The 21,380-nt window shown below is 39.3% G+C and overlaps 1 protein-coding gene across 4 annotated transcripts in view; it reads left to right on the forward strand.

Annotated features, from left to right (window-relative positions):
• cfap46 (cilia and flagella associated protein 46) overlaps window positions 1–20,527 on the forward strand; it is a 75,826-nt gene extending 55,299 nt beyond the window's left edge. For all 4 annotated transcript variants that reach the window (XM_088086680.1, XM_088086679.1, XM_088086681.1 and 1 more), the window contains exons 43-59: window positions 1,664–1,858; window positions 2,420–2,593; window positions 3,372–3,469; window positions 4,223–4,296; window positions 4,975–5,153; window positions 5,400–5,506; window positions 7,022–7,092; window positions 7,578–7,751; window positions 11,056–11,135; window positions 11,527–11,587; window positions 12,032–12,064; window positions 12,550–12,652; window positions 12,790–12,902; window positions 19,332–19,413; window positions 19,651–19,787; window positions 19,926–20,021; window positions 20,262–20,527. In XM_088086680.1, the coding sequence (XP_087942806.1) occupies window positions 1,664–1,858; window positions 2,420–2,593; window positions 3,372–3,469; window positions 4,223–4,296; window positions 4,975–5,153; window positions 5,400–5,506; window positions 7,022–7,092; window positions 7,578–7,751; window positions 11,056–11,135; window positions 11,527–11,587; window positions 12,032–12,064; window positions 12,550–12,652; window positions 12,790–12,902; window positions 19,332–19,413; window positions 19,651–19,787; window positions 19,926–20,021; window positions 20,262–20,368 (1,884 nt within the window). In that variant the 3' untranslated portion in view covers window positions 20,369–20,527. The remainder of the gene's footprint in view (window positions 1–1,663; window positions 1,859–2,419; window positions 2,594–3,371; window positions 3,470–4,222; window positions 4,297–4,974; window positions 5,154–5,399; window positions 5,507–7,021; window positions 7,093–7,577; window positions 7,752–11,055; window positions 11,136–11,526; window positions 11,588–12,031; window positions 12,065–12,549; window positions 12,653–12,789; window positions 12,903–19,331; window positions 19,414–19,650; window positions 19,788–19,925; window positions 20,022–20,261) is intronic.
• Window positions 20,528–21,380: the final 853 nt, after the last annotated feature.

Raw genomic sequence — 21,380 nt, forward strand, 5'->3', positions numbered from 1 at the left:
GGGTAATGTTGAAAGGATTTGACTGGAGTGTCTGGACTGGGATTACCTATAATGGTACAAAATGTATTATGTTATTTGAGTAAAAATACGCAGACACAGATGGCCTTAATCTGTTCATTTATCGTGCCTTTTTCATCGAAGGACTGAAAAAAAATGTTGCCAGACAAAATGACTTTATTTTAAATAGAATAAACTCCGCCTTGCATAGAAACATAAACATAAGTGTGAACTATTCTTTGCCTTTATATTGTGCCTCCACGTCGGGGTTTGCCGTTGCCGGAGGCACTGTGTTTTCAGATTGTCCATACTTACATCCCAGTCATATAAATGCGACATATCAACAATGTCTTGAGGGAATTTTTTCTACCTTGGCACAAACATTCACTTGGACTCTACAATGAACTACTCTGATTTTGGTGGTCATAGGGCAAAGGTCAAAGTCACTGTGACCTCATCTGCCTCATTCTTTTCTTTTTTTTCAAGTTTGGCACATTCGAAGGGAATCCAGCATTATTGATTAGTTTTTTTTTTGGTCAGAGGTCAAGGGCACTGTGACCTCTGTGACCTTGCATATCTCAGGAACAGAAGGGAAGACATTTAATCAGATACTGAACTGGTGACACTACTCTTTGGTGTCAACCTTGAAACTGTTTTCACTGCTTGAGTGGCTTGCAGATGCATTCAACCACAAGACAGTAATTCTATTTTTGAAATATCTTGCCTACAAATGTAAAAACAAAGCATTTAGTAAGGCATTTCTGGCATCAGAGTGGCTGTGGCATCATTCTTAATCATCCAACTTGTGTTTTTCACCAGATAAATAATAAGATAAAGTTGTGTGAAAGAAGTTTGACTAAAATTATAAAATTATCAATTTGGCTTTACTAGATTGACAGACCTGTTCAATACTCATGACTCAAAAAGACTAAAATATAAACTGTTTTAATTTAATAAAATTAGACAAAAATGTGTGTGGGTTTTCTGAAATGAATTTCTAATAATAATAATGCCAAGACTTTTAGTGCACTAAACCGTGACTAAAAATAACAGGACAGGGCTGACTCAAAAACAAACAAGGACATTTTACACAGGACTTAGATTTAATAAAAGAATTTGCTCATAAAATCATAACAAGTCAATTCCCAATATGGTGCTAACTTTGACATGAGATTTAATGAAGAGAGGAGTAATGTACAAATAGCTATGTTCAAAGATTAGAGAAAATAAGCATATCCAGAGTTTGACCAAAAGGATAAGAGCTAATTTTAGGCTTTAGCTGTCTGAGAACAACAAATTAAGTTAAAGTCTCCTCTGTGCAAGATTGCCTTTTTGTGTTGATACTCTCTCCCTCAGCTCACCAAAGAAACACTATCCAGGTAAACAAACAAAATACTCTCAAGACAGCAGCAAGCCTAATGGTAGCTTCCGCTGAACGTTGGCATGTATTTTTGCAGGAAAAAAGGCCTGGATTTTTCAGTTCTATTGGAAGTTAGGTAGAAGTGTATAGTGTATTGATAGCATTGTGTTTTATAATGTAACATGCATGTGTGGACAGTATGTTTGAATGATTTACTGTACTTGACTTGCATTGATTGTTATAGTTTGGAGGAATGTTAATCTGCCTGCGTGTGTGTGTGTGTGTGTGTGTGTGTTTTGTGTGTAGTCTACAAAGCAGCAGAGAAAGCGCAGAGCCCAGCAGTTGTTGGCAGAGGCCAGCAAAGCCCTGTTTGAGGCCATTAGCCTGTGTCTCCAACACAAACTGCCCTCCTCCATCCTGGCTGATGCTGCTCTCAACATGTTGGAGTGTCATGGCCAGTCTGACCCTGCAGCAGCAGGCCAATATCTTGCCCTGTTTCAGGTATTATGCCTCAGAGCATATATGCAATTCTACTACACTGGAGGCACTGTCCTGAGTATGCAGTGTTTTTCTAATGTATAGAAACTACATGAAATTACAAAGTTTCACTTTCAGTCTCAGTGCTGTAATACCAATGCACACTGTAAAAAGTTGTTTTTATAGTTTATTTTTTTTAGTTTATGATACAGAGGATGCTTATTGTCTATTTACTCACTTGCTTTTATGTTATTTTATATGTATGTCTATATTTTTAATGTTAAAAGACACCTCCCATTCAATTTAAATAATTTCTTTTTGAGTGAGAAAGACATGAGCTCCCCTGTGAGTTGGCCTATACAAAAAGGGTTCTGGTGGCATTCTTTAGTTGACTGTTGAAAGCAGAAAGTCAACTGAGGGACAACCGAAAATAATTTTATTATTCATTGTTTCAGAATAAATAAATAATAAAAATAAATGTCTACCCATCCTCACTCACTTAATGGTATTTTGCAGGATATCATCACCTAATTAATTCCTGCTATTACCAGCAGCTTCCTCACCCATCTTCTGCCTTATTCCCAGAGCTGCTGCACTGTTGCTGTGATGGCTGAGGTCCTGAGTTCCGCCTGTGCAGGCACCAGCGTGTCCCAGCTCTGCGCTCTGCTCAGCCTTCACAGGAAACCGCTCCTCTCTCTGGAGGAGAGGCCCCGCAGCATGCTCAAGGGAGCCGAGGACTCCCTCAATAACCTCTCAAAGGTACAGGGTCACCCGCCCATGATTTATGGATGCTGTCATATTCAGCTCAGTAAATTCCCTTGATGGGGGAAACAATATCGCTTGTGCTGTGGCCTTTGTTCTGAACGCATTTCCGAAACCACTCAGAGTAGTGGGGCTGCAAACACACTCCTTCTTTAAAGTTGCACCAACATGTACAGTAGCTGTTATGTAGGTCGTCTTGGTGGTGTCTGCAACCTTGGGAATAGATCTAGAAGTTGCCCCCTAAAAGCAGGTTAATCTTTTATCACAAACTGTTACTTTGTAAAAAATAAGAAGAAGAATTTGTAAAAATTAAAAATAATGACAAAAAATGTGTAAATTAGAAATAGTAGTTGTCTAATAATTGACCTTGGTTGCATACCTAATATGTTATATGATGTGATTATAGTCCTCATTTTCATATCAAAGCAAGTTGAGGGACCTTTGTTGCTTACTTGATTCCTCTTTTTCTCTTTACAGACAGAAATAGGTTGACTCTGCAAAATATTTACTTCATTCAACACACACACACACGCATATATATATTATATTTATTTAATTCTTCTCTGATTTTGAACACATACTTTAAATTCAAGGGACAATGGCAGAGGCATGTTGCTATTGTTCATACCCAAATCTATGCATATGTTCAGAATACTTTTAAACTGTAAATAATGAAATATTCCTCTTTTCATCTCTTGTGCTACAGACTCTGAAATATGAACTTTTAGATTGTATGATAAACTGTTAAATATCTGTTCTTTAAAATGGTTTGCAGGCCTTCAGCCACCTGACCATCTGTCCCAGCCACTTAAATATCCTTGCAGAGCTTCCGCCAAACCTGAAAATCCTGCTGCTTCAGCACTCTGAAGATGGGTAATTTCTATTTTGTCCTCTGTGTTTTCTGTCACTATTTCGCTTTTATTGCCATGCTGTATATTGTGTCCTTATCTGCCTCAGCCTGTGTCATGGTACATCAGTAAATGAATGCAGGTCACACAACTCACAGTAGGTTTCGGCTAAAGTAATACCATATCTGGAGAAGAGGGTGCTGTGTGGCACACCTGCCACTAGAGAGATGATGTTTGAAACTCAGGTATATCTGCAGAGAGATAGACTGAATTTTTGTTACTTAGAATTTAAGGTATTTGAAACCTACAGTGACACCACATTTCTTATGCTTCCTTCTTATGCCTTTCAAAAATGCCCTGAAAAAAATGGTGCAATTTTATTTAAAAACGTAAAAAAAAGGTAATGATCCTCTTGTTAACAAATGTCTTATATATTACAAGAAATTAAAAGATTTAAAAAAAATATTATGAGAAGCAAGGGAACACTCCTTGTGGAAAAAAGAAAAAAACAGGGTAAATTTATCATTATTAGATATTCTAAATTATTTTACATAATTATTATATTTTTATCAGTATTCCTATGTAATTTCCCTTTTTTTAACATTCTCGTCTTTTTTCTTTATTGAAAAAATATTTTTATCATTGTCAGGTAGTTTTTTGTACCTTTTACTAATTTCATACTACTTTTTACATCATCTCTTTTTTTCTCATTAACTCCCTTTCATATTTTTGAAAAAACTCAAGCTGGAATTTTTTTTTCTCTTTGTCTTGTGTTAAGGTCAAAGCTTTATGGGGCCTTCTATGAGGTGACCAAAGCTCATAATCAAAAGGGAAAGTCTACACAAGTTCCAGGTAAGGGGCTTGTACATTTTTTAAACCAGTGTTCACAGTATTAACAGCTGTCAGACTTTCTTCTTTAATGAGAGATTTGGGCATTTTAAATCCGAAGATTTTTACTGCAGTTATGTATTTTTGTACCGCATCTAATTTGTTCCATAGCCCCGAGGAATCTGGTCCTCATCACACGTACATTGCTGTGCATAGCATTGTTGTCAGCATTTAAATAGAGCCAGATGAATTTAGTATTCTTGTGTAACATTTATCTGCAAGCAGCTGAAAAGTTCAGATTTAATGAAGACAAGGAGAGAGGAAAAGACGACAAAGTGTAGAACAAATCCGCTGAATTTCCCTTTCACCTCTTTGCTGCTGGCCTGGCATGAAACACCAGCTTGCATAAGTCATCACAGGGAATTAGCATACTGTATTACCTGCTTGCACGACCTTTCCCGGGACTAGTCTGACATAAGAAAGTTGTAAGAATTGTGGAAAAACTGAAAGTAGGCTGGCATCTAGACTCATAGAATGAGGACAAGTAACAGAAAAGACAGCGGGCGAAAAATAATTTGAGACAGAAGAAGCTTAGAAAAGGACCAGGAGTCGAAGGGGTGGAGGTGCTCATGGGGACCAATTACAAGGCCTGTTTGTGTCTGTGAGTACACACGTCTGATTGTGTTGATCCTGTTGTTGCAGGTGCCCTGACGTGCTCCAGGGTGGCAAAGGTTTCCGTCTGCCCACAGGCTCTGCTGGCACTTAGGGAGCAGACTCGGGCCTTTGGCCTGGACACCAGACATGCCCTCCTCAAGCACGTCTGTTGGCACGGTGCCGAGGGCGGGCTGGAGGCCTCTGAGGAGCATTGTGTTTTTCCCCGTGTATGTTTTGTTGAGACCTCTGCTTTTCCCTCACTCTGTTAACATTATCCACTGCAAGCCTCATAAATAAGCTCACTCCACAGCAATTACTGTCATCTCATGTCTCCGTTCGCTTCGTGGAACAGCTGACTTTTGCATCCAAGCATTGTGTTGCTGTTATAGATGTGTGTATGAAAGTAATCAGTGGCTGGAAACAATAAATACTGCATTACTGCTACTGAAACTCTCTATGTTCTTGTCACACAGAAAACCGCTGCTGAGGAAATGTTAGGACTCTGCTTCAGAAAACTTATACAAGATATGGAAGACTACTTAAATCCACTTCTCACGCAGTTTGACTTCACATGCTTAAGGTAAAGTATTGTATATGACATCAGATTCCCCTGTTTGTCCACTACAAAGGCTTTACACATTTCATTTAGTTCGTTAGTTCATTTACACAGTTGAACCACACGGACTTGATGAAGAACCAAGTCTCTCATGTTGTTTGTGATCCATATCTCATTTAAGAGGATTCTGTCCTTTTATAGCTTGGGATAGGAAACATATTTTAATGTTGTGTAAAATATCACACTTTCTATTTGATTGGGTGCTGTCATTGTGTTGGTCTTTTGAATGAGTACCTCCGTCCTGATTATCCATCGAGAGATAGTTCTTTGCATGGAGGAGGTTAGTAAAGTTTTTCAGTCTACACTATTACTTTGATGAAGATCCAGTGCGCCTTGATGTTAGACATTTTGCACCTAATTAAATTTTAAAGTGAATCATGTGCTCTAGTATTTACTTACTTTATTTATTTTTGGGTGCAGTTCTTATGAAGTGACACATTGAACTGCTGTAATTTGTCCAGTCTGTGAGCACCGAGGGCTGAAGCTCTCACGCTCTAACTCTGCCAACACTCAGCAGATTTAACCCTTTGAAACCTGAACAAACTGGCTTGATTTCTTTAAACACAGGAAGGCAATGAGCATCTTCTGAAGAAACATCCCATTCCTCCTGTAAAAAGTACAAGAAAATTACCTACAAAAAGTGCTAAAAGATAAAAAAAATAATAATAATAATGTAAAATATTTTTAAATATATGTTTTGGAAAATTATAAATATTTTTGGGAACTTTTTTTCCCAGTTTTAAAATACATATTTTTTCCAAATCTGGCAGTTTCCTGTAATTTGCAGAACACTTCCTGCCAAGTTGCTTTTTTTCCTCCGTGTTTTCAAAAGAAATCAAATCAATTGGTTCAGGTTTAAATACTTGTGAAGGTATATGAATGCAGCCTAAGAAAATTGGTGTCGTTCCAAGTTTCAAAGGGTTAATATCTTTGGTCACCAGACTTCACAACTTCGATTTAACAAAATATCAATGTCCGTCAATGTTGGTGGACAGAAGCTGGGTTGTTTGAAGAGGATGAAGTGAGGCATTTTGTTCAGATGCTGTAATCCGTGGGTGTCATACTAGCATCATAGCGTGCTCTCTTGAAGTTTGACGATATACACGTTACTGCATACACATCATGAGTCTTTAATAAAGTACTCCATTTGTTTTGGTATCATTTTAAAGCTTCTCATTTTGATACTGGTATCATTATTTTTTAAACGATACCCAGCACTTTTGAACAGTGAGGATTTCACTCTTGATGGCAGAAAGAGAAACATGGGAATGGTCTTTTCAAGTGTGTGCTCAAAACAAACTAGGACTATTTTGTGTGTTAATCCTAGTTGGTCAGGTTGTTCCTCAGCAAGCTTCCACAAAGCAAGAGCTGCATGCCTCTGTTTTTTCACCCCTTACACTGTCTGCTTCTATCTTCTGTCCTTGTCAGATATCAGGTAGTGTAGCCCTACTGATCCTCACCTGTCCTTCCCTCCCTCAGGCCCCAGGCTGCATCACTGCCACTCTCTGAGATGACCAAAACCAAAGATAAAGAAGAGAAAGGGAACTCAGGTAAAGGAAAAGTATGTTGGATGTGGACTTTCGTATGTCTGTGGCTTCCTAAGGGCCTTGTGGTTATCTTCGCAGTGTGTCATATGAACCTCTGTTCGATTTTCTGCTGTGATTCCTATCTGTTCATTGGTACCCCATCGGCAGGTTTCTATTCAAGCAGGCTGCAGCTCATCCCCCTCGGGCCAGTGTTGTTACTGTATATGCGATTTAATGTGATAAACGCTGATTTACACACGCAGCATGACAATGCAGTACCATTACAAGGCACAGTGAGGATTATAGTGCCACTGAAGTGTTTCCAAAAGAATTAAGGCCGAATTGTTGGAACAATCAAACTAGTTAGAAAGTGTGGACTTTCTGAAGTGGAACAATAAATCCTTAAAATTTGTTGTACAGAAATATCTCAAAGGTTTTTTAAAAAAAAAGACATACTGTCATATAATAACATTATATGAGAAAGGGTTTGCGCTTGTGTGTGTATACAGAGAAATCACCAGCAGATCCAGGGGAGTATGTGGTGTTGCTGGCAGACAGGAAGTTGCTGGAGTTGCCGCTGGAAGCGTTGTCCATCCTGCAGGAGGAAGGTCTGAGTTCTGTGTCACGAGACTTCTCCCTTCAGCTTCTCCACAGTCGCCTGCACAGAGAAGAATCAGGAAAAGGTACCAGAGACGAACATACACACGCAATTTGAGAAATGTTTGCAAGCACTGTCTAGGAATCCTAACCATTACCAATGAACATGCTACTTAAAAACAAGATAGTGCAGTCCTCACAGATAGGTCTAAGACCATCAGTAGAATTTCTGCTCAACATTCTTTCAGCTCATTATTACTGCCCCACTTAAACAGGCACTCTATTTATATTGTTGATTATACTTTTTAATTGTCTAAAGAATGGTCAATCCAGACCTACCATCACAAATTTCCATCATTTAAATTGTTAATTTCTAAGAAACAGCTAGTTCCAGTGATGTGATGCCGGGTTCACACTGGATGCAAATGTGCGTCGATATGTTGATTGCCATGCAAGCAGCGGTCCAACTTCATACCAGAAGCACAATATTTGGAATAAGTAAGTGTGGGATACATAGATTGTAATTTATTGTAAAGTAAAATCAGATCAGTTATGTCATATATATTCTTAATTTCATTCATTTTGATTATTATTCTTATTAGATTAACTCAAAAGATAGACTTGACAAAGAAACTATTGCTGCAGATTGTGAACTAGCCACAAAGTTCTGTGCTGCTGTGCATTTGGTGTCAAACTGTGCGCATGGGCACCGAAAGGTGGGCAACGCTCCATGGAAAATTGGGGTGCTTCAGTGCTTCCAATATCCACTGTAAACCTGGTATAAAACATGCATCATTATAGTTCTATCACTAACTTGCTCATTTTTTTTAAAAAAATTTATATAATTAATATTATATTGCAACAAATAGGATTCTCACAAGTTCTTCAAAAGTTGGTTTCTGCTTTATTTTGCACTCTGGCTTAGATGGTGGCAGGTAAAGTAGAAGGGAACAACAAAGTATTGGACTGGTGGACCACAAGAAAGAGTTTAAAGGATACAACAAGATATGCTTTATGTTAAGAGAAGACCTCTGAATAGGGGTGGGTTTTTTTAAAGAGTTTTTTTATGTGGCTCACCCCTGAGTGATAGCGACTGTAAGAAACAGCAGGTGTCTCAGTGGCGCAGTGCTGTTAAGCAGTTTTAAAGTGTTAACAATTAGATGATTTTTGTACTGTGTAAGTGGATGTTTACCTCTTAAGATTCTCCATCATATTTTTGTGGATAAAAGCTCAGTGAAAGCATCTTGATGCGTGGATGTAGACTGTAGACAGCCATCCATAGAAATGGAATTTGTTCAGGAGAGAAAGGTCATTTCACATCCTGCTGGCATGCATAAGTTCATGCAAACATCCGTGAACACCATGGCCTGCTCTGCAAGTGGATGTCCATTAAATGTGGCTATTTGCTGTGCCTGCCAGAGCAATTTAGAGTCAAGACTATAGGTTTAATGTCCAGGGTTAATATATGGAGGTCATAAGCGGATGTTTAAGTTTGATGCTCGATGGCCAATGTTAATGATGGTTTTCCTCCCTAATCCTTCAAAAAAAGCTAGCTTTCAGTTAAAAGTTCTCATTGACATGTAAGTCAAAGAAAGAACCTTTACCAAAATTGACACTGCTTGCTCATAATGTAGGAAATACATTGAGTGAAGGATTTGTATAGTCCAAAAGCTATCAACTGTTGTTTAGTTGAAATGACCATAATCTCACAATTACAAGAATAGCTACATTGTTACCAATGTATTGTTAAAAAGAATAGATTTGCTTATATAGCCACTATCTGGCTAAAACATCTGAGTTTTGGTTTTAGTCGCTGTATGAATGTTTAATTATCGATACTTAAAACTGTGATTGGAGCGCAGGCTGTGAGAGCAACAAGTACAATAGTATCATCACAGAGAAGACTGTTCTCATCAACGGACAAAACTCGATTTAAAATAGGACTGCGGTATCTATTCTTGGTAACTGAAATAACCAACCAGTTGCAATGTTGTGTTTCACAAGAATCTAATCAAAAATCCATTTTAAACAAACTGCTTGAATAATATTTCTAAGGTCAAAAAAAAAAAAAAGACAATAACATAAACTAAAATAACAGCTCAGTTTTATTATTAATATCCAACAAATTGTGGGTTTTATTTTGGAGGTCTCCTATGAGTGTAGTATCCATAGGAGAAAAAAAAAAGTTGTTTTTTGGCAACAGTGCCTCAGTCCTCTGGGGAATTATGCACAGTAATATTCTGAAAAGAAAAGAAAAGGGAGCAGAAAGAGCAGCGAATCTGACGCTGCAGACATCTTTACCTTTTTAAAGGTTGAATCATTTGCATAGCTTGAGTGAATGTTCAAAGGTTACTGTTAAACGTGTGTGTGTGTGTGTGTGTGTGTGTGTGCGTGTGCCTATCTGTGTGTGTCTTGACGATTGCATATTACACAGGCAGGAAACTACTAGAACATGTGTTTCCTCGCACATCTTTCAGTGGCTGGATCAAATACATGGGTGATGACAATGATGATTCTTTTTTCTAGAATCATCATTACCATACTTTTGACATCTGCATTGTACCCTTGTGTCAAGAAGATGTAGTGCCTGAAACGAGTTTTGAAAGGGCAATTTATTATTATGTGCAGTGCTTTGCATGAAGTATGGACAGGACAAATTAGCACAAACAATAAAAAGACTGTCTTCAGGTGGGAAAGTTTAACTCTGTGTGAATGTATGCTTCTACTAGCTTAGACTGAACTATGTCTGAGAGTAATCAAATGTGATTCTACTACACAGACCTCATGAAAGCTTTTACTTTTACTGTCTTGTTGGTTCTTTAATGACTTAACATATAAGTGAGTTTAACAAACTAGACACGTTCACATATCACTTGCAGTCCAATCAGAGTGGACCCACGGTCCAAAAGTGGATCGCAACCCACCAGTAGGGAACCACTCTGTCAAGTCGAGCCGACAGATGGACTCCTTTCCTACGGTATTGCTGCTGGTATGGCTTAAAAATAAATTAAAAAATCAGTCATGAAATTGTAGATAGCTACTTCAGTGTATGTGCAATTAGGTGTTGACTAAAGCCATTCATTTGTGTGTTTGTGTTTGTTTGTTTGGTTGTTTGTTTGTTTGTTTGTTTGGAAAAGGGGGGTTGGCGTGAAATTAATTCTGTAATTAAACTGATAATCAAAGCGTCATCAATAGTCGGGCTTTCATTTGCTGAGGGTAATGAATGTTGCAGCCAGGAGGAACTTTCAGAACTGTTCTTCAGTCACCAATAAATGTCATTGACTTTGCAGATACTGAGAAAGTTGTTTTTTTCCTCCTCCCAGTTCAAATGCTGTGTAATCTAGCCTGCAGACAAGTGTATGTATTAATTCTGCTTCCTGTCTGTGGCAGTTGAAAGTGACAACAAAAAGGAGACCAAAGGTGGCAAGGGAACTAAGGGGAAGGCAGATCAAAGCCAAGCCATCAAAGTGGTGAGTTCAGTAAATTAATCTGGGCCTGCCAGATACAGACAGCAATATTACTTTTACCTGCTGTCAGCACTGGCAATTATTTAAGTTCCTCTCGCCTCCCTTTTAAGTGTGATTTTTCAATCAATTACATAATGTGTTTTCATAAAGATCCTATTTCCAGCTTCTGAGCATTTATCCTCTGTCATGCACCACTTCTATTTTTTCCTTCAACCACTTCCCGTTGCTTCTATTTCTCTTGCTCTGTCTCCTCTGTTTAAATTCCACTCTCATATTCTGTCTTGCAACTGGTAATTGCAAATGTATATTTGCATGTTTATGTGCATACTGCATACACTTTGTGTTTGTAACTGATGTTGGTTTAAGCTGTTATAATTTTAATTTATTTACCCAGATGCCTGTGAATCGTGTGTTGCCTTCTAACACCTTCCCGGTGGATGCACGTCACTTCAAATGTATCTTTTTTGTTAAATATTATACCTACTTCACAAAACCAAAGAACAGCCAGTTATTTTTTAAATGCCATAACTTCAAGATCACAAGTTAGTTATTTTGTTATCTTGAAAAACAGCTTTGTCTCGAGATAACAAGGTAATTATTTCATCGTTGAACAAAAATTGTGATATTGAGATAATTAATTCATTATCACAAATGTAGTTTTATTTTGTTATCTCAAGATAATGACATAATTACAAAAAAAGGTTGTTTCCTCACATTAGGCTACTTATAATGTTTGTAAGTGCCATAATGTTTGTGATCTCAAAATAACATTTAAAAAGAATGGAAATGTGGCCATTCTTAGCTTCTGTGTATTTCTTTTTGTTAATTTTTTTGTTTGTCTTACTGAGATATAGTAAAAGCATAATTTTACAAAGATTTTTATGCTTAACATGCCACAGATATTGTTGACCCTCACAATGAAGGCCACTTTGGTAAGTGACTGCTGATGATTTAATTACATTCTTTGGAGAGAATACATTACATACCTTCCATTACATATCTATAAAGTTAATAAAGTGGAAGTATGACAAGGGTGGAAAGGTACTGCACTGTTGCAGAAAAAAATGCTTGTTTTAAATAATAACAGCACCCTATAGGTCTAGCTGTTTTTCTCTTCTGTATGGACGGTGTGTTTTGGATTTTATGAGTGCTGAGAAAGCTTTGTAGTCAAGTTTTGCAGTGAATAATGTTGTCTTTATAATTTATTGCAGCCAGGCATTGCCATAGTTGACTCTAAGTGTCTTCCTCTAAACTTGTACACTTTCAAAGCATCCTCTCCTCATTTAAAATATACTATTTTACAAAATCGCTACTTTGTTGGCCTTGTGTGAGTCACATTTCAGCTCCCAGTTAGTGTCACCACCTCAGCAAGTCATAGGTTTCATAATATTTGTATGTTTTTGTCTCTCTGGCACAGAGGGGACCAGTCTGAGCATGAGGATGAAGGAGATTTTGGAAACCCACAGCGAGCATTTGACTAATCTGTGGGAGGGTTTCATGGGCAGCAAACAAAGGCCCAGGTCAGAATGCAATGCAGCAAGTTTTTGTTTGGTTTTTGCTCTCAGCATACAGAGAAGAAAGTGTTTTTGTTACATTGCAACACACCTGATCACCCTTCTACCACCACCTTTCTAACCCTTCTCCAATATGTTTCAAGTCTGTCTGAGATGGAGCAGCTGCTGTGCAGATGCAGTTCTTTCATTTACCTGGGGATGGAGCGCTTCATGGCAAACATTCCACCTGCCAAAGTGGCTGCCCTCAATCTGTCTGGTACTGTACACTCATGCAGCAGTTTCATTGAAGGCATGCATGTTGGTTTTAAAAATGTGAAAGCCAGCATGAAAAAGCAGTATGCACATATTTGTAGTAAGCCTAAGCTTACCAGGGCCAACCACATCATTGCCGCTAATCATGAATTACAGATGGATTCATAATGTCTTTAGTTTTCTGAATAACAACTTGACCTGCCTGCCACCAGTTGATGATCACTGTCATAAATGTCCTTCACTAACCTGCATTTGCTGTTCATGACATCAGTCTTCTTTCTGATTTAGGTAAAAAAGCAAAATTAATGATTAAGTTTCTTGTGGTCAGTTGAAATCCCTGTCCATGTGACGGGGATGAGGGGGAGGTGGCAGAGCTTTCAGCCCGATCCAGCAGGGGTGGTTTTAGTCTGTTCAGACCTGCCACCCTGACTCTGCTCCCTCTTTCTTTCTTTCTTTTCTATTACTGCTCTCTGTCGTTTAAGTCATAATTGCTGATCAGTGACCCTAGGATCCTCATTGAGTGCTTATCCTTTTCTGGAGCACAAGCTTTGTGTGTTTTAGTTGAATTCAAAGCTAGCTTAGCTAGTGACTGCTGTGAATAGGGCAGCTGACAACAAGGGAAAGACCATGTGACCGCTTGGAAAGACAGCTGACAGGAGGGAAAGACCCCAAAGGTGCTGACATGGGCTAGCAATCCACGCCGGCTGATGATGTGTAGTAGCCTTTCTACAACCACAATAAGCTACAGCCAACATAGGAAAAATATCCCAAGAGTCAGCGAGAGAAGGGGTGGAAGATGACTCACAGGTGGATTACATGGCAAAAGACATCGGAACAGACATGACTATGCATCAGATACGTGACTCAGTGAGGGATAGGGGAACGGACCGCTAGGGTTAAAACTAGCAGCATTCGGGGTAAGGTGAGCTCATCTGTGGAGGTAAAAGGTAGTACAGTAGTGGGCAAGATACTTCAGGTTTGTCCTTGTGGCTGGCAGAAAGTCACATCAATCAGAGGCCTTTAAACTCATCAAGGAAAGAAGAGGTGTTTAGCAGAGGAAGGGCAGAGTGGCCGCATCGACTTTAAGAAGTCAGTCGAGTCAGTCGGGTTATGTCCAGCGTCAGGTGGAAAACCACAGTTCAGAGGATATCAGTAACACTGCGCCTGAGGAGGAGGAGGTAGTGAGAGGGGATGCAGTTGACACTGAGGTCAGCAGGCTAGCCAAAGAGAGAACCACGGAGCAGAAGGCTAGAGGTAGATGGCCAAGGGCAAATGATAGTAAAGAGTGGGAGGCAGTTAACAGTGACTTGTTGGTGGTCTTAAGTGGGTTTAGAGGAAATGTGGTTAAGAGGTTAGAAAGAGAGATTCGGGGTGCATGACAGAAAGAGGGTAAAGAGAGTACAGGTAGGCAAGTCTAGATGGCAAAAAGAAATAGAGAAGTTAGTTAAGGAAAGGTGACAGTTAAGAAAACAGTAGAAAAAGGCTACAGACAAAGAGGAGTTGAGAGACAGGCTAGCAGCACTTAGAAGGGCAGAGCATTTTAGGAAAAAGAGGAGAAAGAAAGAATATGGGTTGTTGATAAAGGTTTGTTTAAACAGGAAAAAGGGGGGCAACTTAAGGCAAAAAGGTTAGAGGTTGAAGAATATTTGAGAAAGACTTATTGAGACTTAGAGGAGAATAGGAGTGGAGGTCTTCCACCTGATAAGCCTCCATTGAGAGAGATAAGTCAGGAGTTGGATGTTAGGCCACCTAGGTGGAAAGAAGATCAGGAAGTGGTCAGGCATGCAAAGGCTTCTTTGGCCCCAGGGCCTAATAGAGTCCCCTACCGGGTTTATAAAAGTGCACCTGACATCCAAGTTTTTGTGGAAACATCTAAAAAGAATTTGGGAGAAACAAATTATCCCAAGAGCATGGCGCAGGGCAGGGGGTGTCTTCATCCCTAAGAAGAAGGAGTCCTCAGATCTTAGCCAGTTCCGGATGATTTCTCTCCTGAATGTCAGGGGAAGATTTTCTTTAGTGTAGTAGTGCAGAGATTAGCTGGGTACTTAGAAAGGAATGGGTTAATAGACTTGAGGGTGCAGAAGACGGGGATACCAGGTTTTTCAGGGTGCTTAGAGCATACTAGCATGATCTGACACCAGATTCAAGCAGCCAAGAGCAGTTTGTACGTGAGGGGGGGAAACATAGAGGCAGTAAGTTAGGGAGGAGGCAGGGGTGTGATTGGGAAATGCAGGTAGATTTTGGAGGAAGGCTTGTTATTCATCAGGAAATAGTCTGTACTAATTTGAGGCCTAACATAGTGCTGTGGTCGGTGAGTCAACGAATTGTTTCTTTCATTGAGCTTACAGTCCCTTGGGAAGCCTCAGTGGAAGAAGCCTATGAAAGGAAGAAAGTGAGGTACACAGACTTACAGGCAGAAGCTGAGCAGAAAGGATGGAAAGCTAGGGTTCGCCCAGTTGAAGTGGGATGTAGGGGATTTGTAGCTGGATCAGCTACCTCTCTCCTGGGGGAGATGGGAGTGCGGGGCCGGGTTTGAGGACAGTGAGGGAAATGTCAGATGAGGCAGTTAAATCCAGTCAGTGGATTTTGATTAGGAGGAACAATGGTAGTTTTGGACCAGCAGGGGGCACCACTGAACAAACAACTCCTTGAAATCAGGTGGAGAGATCCACCAATCAGTCCTCTCAGGAGAAAACCCAGGAAGTGTGAGGGTATTTAGGAGCAGGAGTGGCCTATTTGAGTCTCTTTGTGTGAGACCATGCTGCCATCCAAGTAAGTGTGTTTATTGATCCAATTCACCCTTATTTCCCTTAGCCTGAGTTTTGTATGTGAGTTGTAGTATATTGGCAATTGTGATGCATGTGCTAGGGACGGTAGCATCAGCACAGTCACTACCTGGAGTCTGCATAAATAGAGCCTGGGTCTGTTGAAGGTGATATTGCTGTTTGGGCTGTGACAGCCATGTGATAGCCAGCCTAGCTAGCTTAATTAGCTCAGTTTAGCCTCCTGGGGGATAGCCATGTGTTAGCTTAGCTTAGCCTTGTAACTGTGATAGTTTTGTAGTAGTTCAGCTTGTGAGTAGTTTAGCTTAGCCTTGTATCTGTGATAGCCAGGTGGTATTGCCACTACCTGGAGCTTGCATAAACGGAGCCTGGGTCTGTTGAAGGTGGCATGGCTGTTTGGGATGCATAGGAGCAGTGAGAACTGGCACTAGGGGAGTTGCTTTGGGACGCCAGAGTTCACTGCCTAGCCTCCTGGAAGTGTTGTGGGACCAACTAGGTGAAACACTGATGAAAGGAGGTTCCCACCTGATGACCCCAAAGATGTGTTAGTCTTCACTGCTCTCTGACCTTTATATTTAAGCCATAATAGCTGATTGGTGACCCTAGTCTCTTTAGTGTGTGTATTCCTGGAGCATAAGTTTCTTGTGCTCAGTTGAAATCCCTGTCTGTGTGAGGAAGAGGAGAGGTGCCAGAGCTTTCAGCCCGATCCGGCGGGGTTGGTTTTGACTGCCTTGAGCATCAGGTGTCTCTGTACCAGATGAAAAATTGGTGGCAAAATACTGTAATGACTGAAAAGCAGAGCTATTTATGGCTTTTGTAAACAGTAGATGGAGAAGTAGGCTTGATCTCTTTAAAGCTATCAGTCTTATTCGCTGGATGGATATATGTAGAAATATCTCTTTTTATCACAAATCCCTGCTAAAACATTTCCAGAACTTTGCTTAGTACCTGTTAGCATAATTTAACTGAGAACTTCTAATAAGGATTCCTTCAGAATACTTCATTTCAGTCATTCAATCCCACTAATCTCATTTTAAAAGAAAAACAAAAAAACTCAAAAAAATGTATATTCTGGAGCAGTCGTATAAAAATAAATTTACATTCTTTTATAGGACACATCTAATTGTGCCTTACAGTCATAGAAGATGACACATCTGGTGACATAAGTCGGAGCAAATTAAAACAGGTATTTGCTAAATCATTTGAAACTCAAACCTTTTGAGTTTTTCCTTCTCTTTTTTAAGAGTAGTCTTATAGAACCTCTGGACGCTGTAATTTATTTACAGTCGGGGGACAAGATGACTCCCAACCCTCTCTCTCTTCTCAGTTATTAGCAGCAGCCTTCCCTCCCTCACAACTCTTAAAATAAGTAATAACCTGCCCCAAACAACCTTTCAGCTCTCCCCACCTTCAAAGATATTTTCAAAACCAATATGGCTTCATCTTCATGGCTCCTCTCTGTCACTGCCGTACAAAGGTAGTCTGAGACTGGGTAGACTTGGTGTGATAGACAGAGTGTCAGGTTGGCCTTATGCATCGCCCAAGGCTGGACATATGTGCCTCCCGCTAGCCTGGCGTTAGTGCTGCTAACTATAGTGTGACTGACACCATGGTCTGAATTCCAGCTGTTACTTCACAACAAACTGGAGCGGTTGTACTTAATTGGCCATCAGGATATGATCAGGCGATGGCAGATTTGTGTCTCCCAGAATAAAAAGGTGTTATGCTGTACATGCAGCACCATCTGCACTCATATTTTATCGGGGAATTGTGTGCCTTAAACAAGAAACAGATGCAGAGATAGAGTAATAATATCATCTTGTAAGACTGAGGGACAAAGCTCGATGACTGTAACATTGCTGTGACAATGACTGGAAGACTGGGACTCGCATCAGAGTGGTGGACTGCTGTTCTGTCCTTTCTGAAATACAGATAGTAAGATGTCCTCAGTAACATACCTGGTGTCTGACATTTTCTCACACCTACAGGGCTAGTCCAAGTGCTTGTAAAAATGTGATTGACTGGGTGTCCTGCAAATGACTGACTGTAACAATATTTTAAAGTGTTTTTCATCTGGTTGTTTGTATGCCTCTACGTTGGCAATAACCAAGGCCGTATGTAATATGTTTTTAGTTTTTACATTCCCAATGCCTTGAGGGATTTTTCTTTTCTTTTCAAATTTTACACAAATGTCCACTTGGACTCAAGGAGGAAGTGATGAGATTTTGGTGGTCATAGATCAACAGTTACGGTCTGTCTTATTTTTGTGAATGCATTATTTTAAGAACACCTTGAAGGATTTTTTTTTTTTTTTTTGCAAATTTTGCACAAACATTCAAGGGGACACAAGAACTAATTGATTTATTTTTTTTTGGCCAAAGGTCAAGGTCATGGTGACCTTGCATTTGTCTCATTTTTGTGAAGGTGATGTCTCAAAACACCATAAGGGAATTTCTTTAAATTTGGCACAAATTTGTCAAATTGATAGGAATCTTGCGGCCAAAGGTCAAGGTCACAGTGACCTCATAAAACAGGTCTTTAGCCATAACTCAAGAATTCATATGCTGAAATTTCACAGAAATGTTTCATGGGATATATGATAAAGTTCTGACATTTCATATCCAAGAGGTTCATGGTCAATTGTGATGTCATAATGTCCTGGAAAAAAACCTTTTCTGGCCATTTTTCAACCTTGTAAGACAGAAACAGACAGCTACTGAATTGGTGGTACTAATCTGGGGTGCTCACCTTAAAACTGTGCCAATGTAAAGATCTTCTGTGCTGCAGCGGGAAGCATCCTTTTTTTTTACAGACATGGATATCAATTTTAAGAGTGACGTTACTGGTGCGCGGAGGCATATAACCCTGGTGCAGTGTTTCTTGTTAATGAAGGCCCATGACTAAAATGTATAAGTTAATAGTGTTGCACACCGTATGTATTTTTAATGAAATTATGGAAAACCAATGAACTCGGAAGCAGCATTTAAATCCAAATGCCACGACTGATAATCATAAGTTCAATCATTTAACATTATACCCTCATATAAAACACAACTCAGATCAACCTTATGATGTTTAAACATTGTGTATGTGACATTCAGAAAATTAAAAAAGCAGCAAAAGACACTTTGCCATGTAAAGGTATAGAGGAGTGATGGCGCCCCTAGTTATTTTATCAAACATTTAAAAAAAATAAAAATTTGTCAGCAAACAACTCTTGTAATCTTAGAAATAAAGCCACCTTGAAATTAACATTGAAGAATACTTTAAAAAAAACATTGTGGATATAAAGTTAGCCTTGAAGTTGTGCATGGGTTTGGCTCTGTACTGTTGCAAATGCAAAATAGAATTGTTATTATTGTAATTATTATAAGAAGATACCACAGCTTTTCAACTGAATTCTGTACTTCTCTTTGACAACATAGTTGTCTTTTTTTCAAATTTCATGCTGCCTGTACAAACTTTACACACTATTGTATCACTTCACCTTACTGCATTAAGACAGAGCTGAGAACAGCTTTTCATTGTTCAGAACAGAACATGATGGGCATCCTCAAGGCTGTGGTTTGTGCATTATTAGGAAATATTTATAAAAGTTTCATATTCCCTGTTCTAGAGGAGTTTCATTTCTTGATGTTTGCTCTCCTCAGAGTGTCGCATGGCTTTGCTCTTTGACCTGGTACAGAACAATGCCAGTGCTGTCCATCAATCAAACCTTGACGTCCACGAGAGGTAACACACTAGCTTCAAATACTGAAGCTCAAATTGAGTTTGTCAAAGTAATTTTGCATTTATCATTCTTACATGTCGACCTTTTGAACTTCCTAGCATGTTTTACTGAATTCACTTAAGTGACAATTGATGCTTCTGTCTTTTGCCTTTGAACGCATTTCAGTTCTTTGTTTGGTATCAGTGTGTAGAAACGGGGCTTCCCCTCTTTCCTTCTCTCACTGTTTGTGTCCTCTGCAGTGCTGGACAGTTAACCCTTGAGAAACCCCTGGAGACTGCTCTGCTATTGAGTTTGGCCGGTGTTGGCTGTATTGTCCTTGACCAGTGGCACAGCAGCCTGAAGCAGAACACACACAGTATGGCCAACGTGCTAGATAGTAAGTGATGCCTTTTCTACATTTTCCATTACTGACTATCGGCAGTGTAATTTAACCTCTTTAAATATTTACTTAATGGTTGTGGGCATTATTAGCAGTTACAGTAATACAATCTGTGTGTGTCGCCATGTGTTGCAGATTTACTGAGGGGCAGACAAACCTCTGGCCACACCATCTGTGCCCTTCGGAGAGGGGACAGCTCAGAGATACCAACCCACAAGGTTACAGGATCAGGTAATTTATACATTCTCATTTAACCTCAAATTTCTATGTACTGTAAATACAGAAATGTGTTTTTAACGGCTGCATAACAGACACCCCCACATCTCTTTCCCTGTGTGTGAGGCTTGGTTTTCTTTGCAAAGAGCAATAAAAAAATGTCAAGCAGAATCATTCAAATTATGAAACAAAACCAGCTGGATTTCACTATAACCCTCAGATATAGTTATTGCTGCCTCTGGCTTCCTTCTGCAGATCAAGTGCTCCTCACTGACTCAAAGAAAGTTCACCACAAAACGACTCTCACACCATCAACCTTCAACTGTGTTCTTTATGGACTCCCTAACTTAATTTTCACCTAGTATATCCTTGGTATTTCCCACCTTTATATCACAGTTCAGGATGAATACAGGTATACATGTCAGCCAGCTTTGCAAATATTACTGTATGCAAAAAAAACTGAAGCTACTGTACTATGAGGGGGTTAGATATTTTTATTAAAGATGATCTTTGACTCTTTGCTTCTGCATTTTTACTGTCATTTTATAAAAAAAAAAATAGTTTAGACTTGATGTTTTTTACCGCACACAGCAGATGTGATATATTATGTTATATTATGCAACATCCCTGACCTTAATGTTCAATGCTCTTGCAGAGGGCAACTTACAGAGATTCACCCCATCCGTGTGTTGCATTTACTCTATGACACGACCAGCAGCCCTGTTGTGACACAACAGAAAATAGATGAAATCCTACAATTAGAGGACTTTGCTTAAAAAAAATCATGTTCGGGTATATTTTGAGTGTAGTGATGCAGCTTCATCTTACAGCTGTAACTGAAGGTCTGCTATCGCTCTGTTTTCTTATTAATTGTAGCTTACATACTAATTAGTGCTAATTTAGTGTCTTCTCGACAGTGTTTCCTGCAGTTCCATGGTCTTGACTCATCAAATTAAAATGCAAATTATCTGTTAATTGAACCATTTCAAACGTTGACCCCGCAACAGAGGGTGCATTTATTGTTTTAACATGCTGTGTCACACGGCAATAACATGAAAACCCTGACACCTCTCTGAAGTTGAAAGAGGCTGGATTCATCCTTTCATGAAAACCAGGCTCAAATTATACCTAATTAATTTTGCTTGTTTTAATTTAAAGAGGGCCTTTATCAGACATTGCAGTGCACGCTTAATCCTTGTATTTGTTGTTGTTTTTTCACCAAATGTTAATTTCTACATGATAAATAAATACACCCTTTGAGAAAAGAGCTGTTGTAACAACTGTATCCTGAGGTTTTAAATACTGGCCTTCATATTGTAAATAAGCCTAAAATCAAAAAAGAGAGTGGAAGTCATCATTGCCATTTCAATGCTT

The sequence above is a fragment of the Plectropomus leopardus genome, chromosome 13 (genome assembly GCF_026936395.1).
Source record: "Plectropomus leopardus strain MGB_pleo_1.0 chromosome 13, ASM2693639v1, whole genome shotgun sequence".
Classification (NCBI taxonomy): Eukaryota; Metazoa; Chordata; class Actinopteri; order Perciformes; family Serranidae; genus Plectropomus; species Plectropomus leopardus.